The sequence below is a fragment of the Alligator sinensis genome, unplaced genomic scaffold (genome assembly GCF_000455745.1).
Source record: "Alligator sinensis unplaced genomic scaffold, ASM45574v1 scaffold682_1, whole genome shotgun sequence".
Classification (NCBI taxonomy): domain Eukaryota; kingdom Metazoa; phylum Chordata; order Crocodylia; family Alligatoridae; genus Alligator; species Alligator sinensis.
The window spans coordinates 1,027,096-1,036,336 of NW_005842011.1; the positions used below are offsets into that span (position 1 = coordinate 1,027,096).

At 43.2% G+C, this 9,241-nt stretch overlaps 1 protein-coding gene across 1 annotated transcript in view; it reads left to right on the plus strand.

The window, feature by feature from the left end:
• PRKN (parkin RBR E3 ubiquitin protein ligase) overlaps positions 1 to 5,496 on the plus strand; it is a 939,557-nt gene extending 934,061 nt beyond the window's left edge. Inside the window, exon 12 of the mRNA XM_014519112.2 lies at positions 4,182 to 5,496. Coding sequence (XP_014374598.1) covers positions 4,182 to 4,291 — 110 coding nt within the window. The 3' untranslated portion in view covers positions 4,292 to 5,496. The remainder of the gene's footprint in view (positions 1 to 4,181) is intronic.
• The last annotated feature ends 3,745 nt before the right edge of the window (positions 5,497 to 9,241 follow it).

Genomic DNA, 9,241 nt, shown 5'->3' on the forward strand with positions numbered 1-9,241 from the left:
TGCAGGAAGAAGGAAGAGCACATGGTCCAATTTGCTATATTCAGGAGCATTTAAGGTTAGGTCCAATAGAAGACCTAAAGCAGGACATAGGCAAAATTGAGGTGCTGAAGTCCAAACCTGCAATCCAAAAAAAGTCTTGCTGTCTAACCTGTTGGTAACTAAACTCAAAAGGCCAGTGTTTTTCAACCTTGTCTTCATTTGCGGACCCTTTTGGAAATTTTGAATAGAGGTACAGAATCCTTTGGAAATTCTGAATGGAGGTGTGAACCCCTTTGAATTGTAAGTGTGGGTACCCATATACTTTTGATTGATTATACTTGTTTCTCACAGACCCCTTAGACATAGTCTGCAGACCCCCAGCAGTCTGTGGACCACAGATTGAAAATCAGTGTGCTAGGTACTTCTCTGCTTGACTTAAGTCCCTCAGGTGCCCAGAACTCTGTTTCTAGGCATGCCCAGAACTGCTGTAGTGTGAACAGGTTTGTGGCTAGCTCCTGCCTAAACCCATTTGGGTCTAGGAAGCAGGCAGTCTTCCAACTCAGTCACCTGAGGAGCCTGATCAAGTAGTTATGTTCTAAAGGCACCAATCATACCCTTGTAGGATAAGGCCTTTCACAAAATGCAGTTGTGACAACTTTCTTTTAAAAGAACAGAGGTGGTACCACTTCCCACTTCTTACATAGGTATACTGTAGTTAGAGTACACTCTGAGGAAGCAGGGGACTTGAATTCTAGGTGGGCCTCAGCCTGAGAAGGTTAAACCCACATGTCCCACATCTAGACAAGTAACCTGACTACTTCAGGCCATGGGCTACCTTAAGCTGGGCCCCTGTCCAACCTTCCTGTTGAAGCTGTGCTATTGTGCAGCCAAGCATGCAAGATTTGTGGGGCCAGAGAAAGATAGCATCAGCAGGCATGTGACTCTACAGCCCAATGGATAAGGCATCTTCCTGGGTGGAGTCAGGCCATCTGATCCCTGCTCCCAGAACTATTGCTGTATTTTGTTTAAAGACTGATGAATGAGAAATATAAGAACAGTAGATGGACAACACAGCTATGTCTGAAACTAAGTTAAGCTAAACATTTTGGCTTCAGTGCCTTTAAATTCAAGCAAAATTAAGTGAGCAGTTGATTGCACCTCTTGAGCAAAGGTACAATTTGACAAGTGGGCCTGGGCTTCAGTAGGACAGAACCAATCCCCTCACCTTCTCCCAGCCTTCCACCTCTACAAGAAAATCAGGCATGTCTTTAACTCCCATGGTTGGTTCTTGTCTGTCTTATCCCTTCAATCCCCTGGAGCACCAAGTTGCTGGTACCCAAATCTGAGTGGCTTTTATAGAAACAGGGCTGTCAGCGGAATGTAGCTTCTAGCAAAACGCATACAAAACTTGGAATGCCCTGCCACAATACCTACTTGGAGTTTAACCTATTTACAATTGCCATGTAAGAGACAGCAAAATATATGGTCAGGACTTTTACTCTCAGCATTTTCTTATAATGTAGAATTTTATTGTTGCTTGAGTTATAATTTTATTGCTGCTTGAGTTATATGAGAGAATTCATTGCAGGGCAATGTAGTTACCATTTGACGTACACCTCTGTAATGACCTTTGACTATGCTTAGTGTCATATACATTAAAATAAACATCTGATCAAAACTAGGAGCAGCAAGACTGAGCTGCTGAAAGCACAGGGAAATGCAAAACACTTAAAGCATAGGAAACTCAGATGTGATCAAGTGAAAGCAGCAGCTGTAAAGAAAGCAAATTCCACTTAAACTGCTGGTGTCATTTTGAAAAAGTCAGCACTCCATCATTAAAATCTGCCTGTCTCAATTTAATCTGTCTGCAAATGTCATAGTTGCTAAATCCAGACTCCAGTAAAACAAGGAATCCTGACTTCCTCTTAGTCATGTCTACCCTAGTTGTGGACCATCTCTGAAGAATAGATTTTACTTGGCCTTTAAGTCTAGGGACAGACAGTCAAAAAGCCTGAGCCTGAATTGATTCAATCTTTATAGGTTAGTTTAGTCTGGCTCGGCTGAACCAATTTGTAACTGGACAGACATTCTCTCAGGACTGAGGAAATTCAGGCACATGTCTGCAGTGGCTCAGGCTAGAAGTCAAGGGTCACTACACCAGCCCTCCCTTCCCCCTTCTGTAGGGAGCTAGGCTGAGGGGAGCGCAGCCAGGCCCCAGCAGGACTCTCTCAGTAGGGAGGTCTGTCTGCACAGTCCCAGGCTTTTCCTTGCTGGCTGCTCAAGGGGCAGGAGTGTTGCCAGCCCCCAGCCCTGAGCTAGCACTCTGAGGCAATGGAGGATATGTAGTGTATGCATCTGTTGATGATACAGAGCTTTTCAATCTCTCTCCCTGCTTCATCATACTGTCTGCAGCAAACTGAGAGACAAGCAAGCCAGCCAGGGGGTGGGAGGGGGGTATCAGTAAAACAATAGGCTCTCTCCATTACTTCAAACTCTTCTTAAACAGCTTACCAGCTGACCTGTTGATTAGCTCCAAACAGACCTAAGCGGTCACTGTTCTGTCTGCCTGTCCCAGTGAAATTGAAGAGACACACACAGACACCTCTCCACATTAGCTAGCATACCACATGCCTAGGAGCCATGGGGCTTGATCCGTGCTGTGGGAGATGGGACGGAGGGAGAGAGGGAAGGGGGGATTCCTGCTTAAGCAACAAGCAGCGATGGAGGGATAGGGTAGTGGAAGCCAGGCAGACCCTGCTGTGTCTGCAAGTCTGTGCCAAGCTCCAGCCAGGGAGCAGGGGGAGGGGCCAGCCCTGCTGTGGAGCAGAGAGCCCCACCCAGCCCAGAGAGCATTCTGGGATGCTGGGGGTGTCTGGTTTATCTTAAACCAGCAAGGGGTCTGGAACAGACACTGCATAACCCAGTTTGAGTCAAATCTGTTAAGTCTGATATTACAGTCAACTAGGTTTATCTCAAACCAGTTTCAGACATTTTCAAACTGGTTTGTGTGCACCGAACATCTTTTGTTACAGGTTTAAGCCAATTTCTGATCACTTAAACCAATTTATCTGTAATACCTGCCCCTAGCCTAACTGACTGGCAAGGAAATGCACATGGTGCTTTCTCACCTCCCTACATCTTGCACATTCTGGTTAAGGATCAGACAGAGCTGCAATCCCTACTCCTCCAACCTGTGGGGTAACCCCTGCTTATGGAGAATAGCTAGCTATATACAATAAAGGAATGTAGGAACAGATATGTTATTCCACATCCTTTGCACTGCCTTGTACTTTATGGTTGAGCTTAATAGGCATTATCCAACTCTGGTCTCCCCAACCTTTAGACTAAAGGCACCCCTCATTAGACTCAGGGAACCTTGGAAAGTGCCAGTTCTTAGTTTCCACTCATTTTTGACAATGGAAAAATAATACAGCAATTTTGGTTTTCCAACGAATTCAGAAAGACCACAGCAGGTTAGAACACTGTTTACATGAAAGATTCCTATGTGAAATCTCTAGGCTTATCTTATGAATCATATTTTCACGCCAAGGTCACGTCCCCCCATGCAGGGGAGTGCGTTTGCAGTGGTACAAAAAGTAGCACGTTTGTGCCGCTACTTTTTGTCTCTGCCCACGCCCCTGCAAGTACACTATAATTCTTCCAGCAAACTGCCTCTTCCCTACTTCTCTTGGCTCCCAGCATGCTGGAAGAACCAGGACAGAGCTAGAGAAGGGGAGACTCTCTGGCAGGCAACCAGAGCATCTCCCTAGAGGACCCAGCCTCCAGTTGCACTGCCATGCACTGCTGGAGCATGCGCCATGCATTTTTGGGGGTCTTTTGGTTTTCTTGCCGTGATGTTTTTCTTTTAATACCAGGAGTTCCCAGCATCAAAGTTTGGCACCCTGCGGCATATTTGCAGCATGGTGCACAGTTGCACATGCTCTGCATGCAGTTTGCAGCGCCTCACACAGCATGTGCATGTTTATCTGGACATGCCCCAAGAGTGCTAACATTAAGTGGCATCCTGTGGCCCCCCAGAAAGAATCTCAAGCCACCCAGGTTGCTGCAGCATCCTGGCTGAGAGTCACTGGTCTAACTCTTTGAAAATTAATTTCCAGTCACCATAGGTTAATGGGCTTATTCACGTTCTCATTACATTGTTTGCCAAACACGAACAATATTCTGGTTCCTTTTTTCTGTAGGTGGATGCATGCACATGAAATGTCCTCGACCTCAATGCAGATTTGAGTGGTGCTGGAACTGTGGATTGGAGTGGAACAGGAACTGCATGGGAGATCACTGGTTTGATTAATAGTTCAGTAGCACTAAGGACAACCCAATGGGTAGCACAGCAGAACCTAGATGCACAGCACATCCTTTTTCATCTAGGCTAAATTCTGAACTCATTACTCAGGCCAAATTCCCATTGGCTTTGGGATCAAGGAGTTCAGAATCCTGGAACATTCTGTTTGTTTCTTTTCATATCAAATCATACCAAAGATCTCATCCAGGTAATGTTAAGATTTTTAAATCTACAAAGCTTTTGTATTAAAAAAAATTAGAAAGTCAGACTTACTGATTTTGGCACAGGGAGGAGTGAACTGCACTTCCCTGCATGTCTGTATGCTCTTGAGATGAATGACAGGCAGTATTGCTACCAGGAACTTTGCTTGATCTGTCTGTTCTTTCAGTTATGGTCAGGCCTTCATAAATCTCAGCAGCAAAAGCAACTTGGGGGGAGGTGGAGGGGAGTTGTTCACTGAATTAGCCATTGCCAGTGCTGCTCTGACCACTGCCTTTTCTCAGTCAACACAGCCCACTTATTGAGAGAGTCTTTTTACAGCTCCCTGAGTGAAAGGGAATTTGGAGCTATGTTCTGCCTTTGCAAGTTTCTTTCCTAACAGATTTCCAGCTGCGGCTATGACTCTTACCAAGAGTCATGGTAGTAAGATTTGACTTATACAGGCACAAACAGAATGTTTATTTGGAGCATATCATAAGTTAATTAAGCTTATATATTCACTATAGACTCAGGTCATTGTAGCCCTCACAAGATTAGATGCAGTTTCTGCCATAACCCAGTGTTCTTGTGATGGTGTCTCTTAATCAACCTAGAAGTGTTACCTGAGCTAGATTGTGTTCCTTTCGCTTTGCTTCTGGCAGTATTTTTGACCTGGTGTGGGAGAGGCTTATTATTGGGACTTATAATTGTTGGTTTAGTTCTGTTGAGGTTTTTCTGGGCTTTGGGTGTGATTTTGAAACTCAGTTTACAGCGTAACCAATCAGGGCATCAGCACTCATTTTGGTGAGGTCATGTTAAGAGGTGACCCAAAGGATTTGAAGCACCTCAGCATATGAATGATCCTACTGTCTCACCACCTTCAAATCGTTTTCTTTTTAAAATGTTAGAGGGAAGTAATCTCTGCCATATGTTACTGAAGGAGCTGTACCGTGCTGTCTTGGAAAAAAATTGAACTCATTTGAATGACAGGAGATGAATAAAACATTGAAACCTAATGAACCTTTGTGTTCCTTCTTGTCATTTTTTGCACTTGAGTATAATTTGAGTGAGTTAAAGTACTTTGGGCTGCATCCTAACTGAGAGTCTGGCCCTTTTTGATTAGAAAATATTATTAAAGAAAATAAATTTTAAGTCTGGATTTCATGTGTCAAGTCTGAATCGAGTATTTTATGGCTGGTTTATATGCTCCTGAAAACCAGAGTTTTCAGTGCTATCAATCAATCTCAGTGCTTGAGAAAGGCAGCAGGGGAGATGCCACTGTGTCAGCTCCTTGAAGAAATGCATCAGTGCAATCCATTATCTTTGGTGGGAGTCAAATAAAAAGTTTGGGCAAACAGAAATATGATGGGAAATGAGGCAAACAGAAAGGGAGGTGAGTGGGGAATGGCGCTGATAAAACTGAGTACATGTAGAAAAGCACAGCATGTAAGGAAAGGAAGGGAGGGAAGAGGGAAAAAAAGGTAAAGAAAAATCAAATTAGTAGAATCTCTTTGTCCCATGTGGCTCTAGAGAACTGAAATGCATGTGGGAACCAGCTGTCCTGAAGAATGGATTGCAATAGTATAATGCAGTGTATCACATTTAAAATGTTTTTTCTTAATTAGGGTGTTTAATTGTTAAGCTCTGATTATTGTATGATTTGATTTCCTGCAGCAAAGTATATTTTGTAATTCACAAGGCCTGTTGTAAACGGACTAGAGATAATCACAGTACAGCCAGCCACAGTAATTCTTTCCTTTGCCCTGTGACATGGGAAATAATTTTGATATTTCATATCCACAACAATTTGAATCAAGCTGAGGCCACATCTCTCTCTGTTTTAAGTCATTTCTTAAAGAGAAAGGGAAACCTGTTGATTTCAAGTGATTTTCACTACAATAAAGCTACCCTTTCATAGTTAATATTTCCATTATAATGTAAGGAAAACCCTGCTCTTTTGCCCTTATCCCAAGCTGATTGGATTCCTGATTACTAAATGTCAAATCTTGCTGATTTTTATCCCACTGACTAATGCTTTAAACTTCAGATAGCACCAGTGATGTAGTGGCAAATGTCACAAACCTCACAACAGTCTGGGGAGTTCATAGGGTGTCAAGCATGTTTTCTTGACTTTATTTTACTGATAGGGTGTGTGTAGCCTGTATAGATAGGTAGTGTCAAGCTGTATTTAGCCTTATCTTCCTTATGTGTATGTGCATTTATTTGATAGAAATTTAATTTTTTTATATCTTCATATTATAGCCAAAACTGTTTTAGTGAGGCTGCGATTAAGATAAGTGTTCCTCATCTACTCACATGTGAAAGAGGCGATCGCTTAGACTTACCATTTGGACATGAGTTTGTTACTCATCTCTTTTGCAGAGGCACTCTGAGGCACAGGAATAAGGCCTTTCCAGGCAATGGCAAATTTACATTTTACAAGAAAGCATTGATAAGAAATAACACATGGCTATTCAGACTATTGGGGGAACAACATTTCCAAGGGGGGAGGGAGGAATGGAAATGAAGTGGAAATTCATAGTCCTTGTTGTCTTTGGTGGGGAGGGAGATGGAAATGATGTGGGAGTATTATTAGGATACTGAATTAGCAATTTTTCCGGTCTGAAAGGATGTACATGTTCTTCTGGTCTTAATTGGACCAGGACAAACCTTTAGGCTGATGAAGACCTTCACCCTTTGGCCAGGGGGGGCAAGAAGTTAGATGCATAATGTGGGTTCCCTGAAAATCTAGCAGATGATGTATGTAAGGTGCCAGATAAGGAACTATACGGAAGTCTTGCCTTGAGAGCAGGGGCTTGTCTCTAGTCTTCCTGGGTACAGGAAATAGGCAGCCAAGGTTCTTTGGGTGAATCTGATATCTTTTATTTGACCAACTTAAATAGTTAGAAAACAATTTTTAAGCAAGCTTTCAGGTTCAAAACCCTTTGTCGGACTGAGGAAGTTTCAGCAGTTGGTGTGTGCTCTTCTTGGATGGAATGAAAAGTAAAGAAGCCAGAGGCTGGGCTGGTATGCATACAAGATAGGCAGTCAGTGAAAATGTAGATTGAGGAGTCAGTGGATGAGAGACAGGCTGGGGGGAGGGAGGAGAAGGGGGATGAATAGTGGAGAAGTACCTGGGGAGTCGGATGTCAGGCAGGTTATAATGTGTTGTAAATCCAATGTCTATATTGTCCATTATTTTTAGTATCCAGGAGGTTGATGAAGTGGAGTTCATAGGCTCGTCTGTGGGAAGTGTTTTGTAAGTTTCCTTTGAGGATCAGGACTGAGAGATTAGAGAGAGAGAGTGGTTTTCTTGTGAGAAATGTGCCCCCACAGGTAATTGGGTATTCTTGTCTGATAGATTTCCGGTGTGCGTTCATTCTGGTGGGCAGTTGTTTTTTGGTCTCTCCTATGTATTTTCCATCAGGGCATTTGGTGCATTGGATGAGATATATTACATTTCTGGAGGTGGAAAGGCTGTTGGTCTCCGGCCAGGGACTGAATAAAGCAAGCTGGCAAGATAAATTGCAGGAGGCTGTGACATAAAAGTCTGAGATAGGACTGTTTCCAACCTGTTTAGCTGAATAGACACTATATGCTTGGCTTTAAGGTGCAGAGTAAAAACAGATGATTGTTCTGATGTTTTCTTGTATTTGTTTATTCTTATATCTCTGTCTATCTCAATTTATGCTTGTTGTTGTTTGGTATAACACATCTTTATCCTTTTAACTCACTTAAGGTCAGTGTTAACTGTGATCTCAGAGCACTTGACTATACAGTCAGGCCTCTTTTCCAGAAGGAAGAGAGGGCTACTATCTTTCTGAGTACATGACAAGGGTGTAATTATTCTATCTAGCAGAATCCCTTCTGCTAAAAGCTGACAAGGCCTGGGTGAGACAGGTATAGCTGAGACGCCATGGGTCAGGGGGGTGACTCTTAGAGCATCTCAATCTGTTCTTGGTGGTCGAGCTGCAAATGGCAGGACCGACTTTGTAGTTGGAGGGTGCCCCTGAAGGTGTGAGAGCACTTCAGAAGTGTGTCTCAGAGGTGCACCCAGGCATATCCAGGATCAGGGTGTGTCACAGGAACATAAGGCTATGAACAGACATGACATTTGCCCTGGAAGAAAACCTTTTGTCCCAGGATTGTACAGATGTACACATCCACTATCCTACTTCAAGCCTTTTGAAGTCTTCCAGATGAAATGCACTAACACTTTTTTTCCTGGCACATGCTGTTCTATGTCTGTATGATTATTGTGGTTCATTCCAGAGACAAGTCTGCGGACTGTATGCTCTCACTGGCCACCTACTGGTGAAGCTTAGAAAGGTAATGTGTGTAAATGGCTTTGCTACTCTTGTTTTGATTTGGGTCAAACCTGGGGACAATCAGTCCTGGGTCAAAAGAGATGTCTGCTTACAACCTAAGGTTAGTAAGGTTGGCGAGTTAAGTATGTATTTAGATATAGTCCTAAACTAAAACTATTCTACATCATTGCTTTTTGTAGCCAGTGTTTGGGATCATACAGAATTACAGGAGTAGGAGAAGCCAAATCTGAGTATAAGTCTGGACCCATACTTTGTGTCTGATGCAGCCCAGTGATACAGATGCCATCACATTGCCCAGCATTTCCTGCACAATGGAGATGGAGTGCAGGTGCCAGGAAAAGTCTTGAATCAAAGAAAGAATTGGTTGTTCGTGTGCTGTATCTAAAAATATTGGCTCCTGGAATATAGCATAGGTTTGGCCAGATATTTCCCT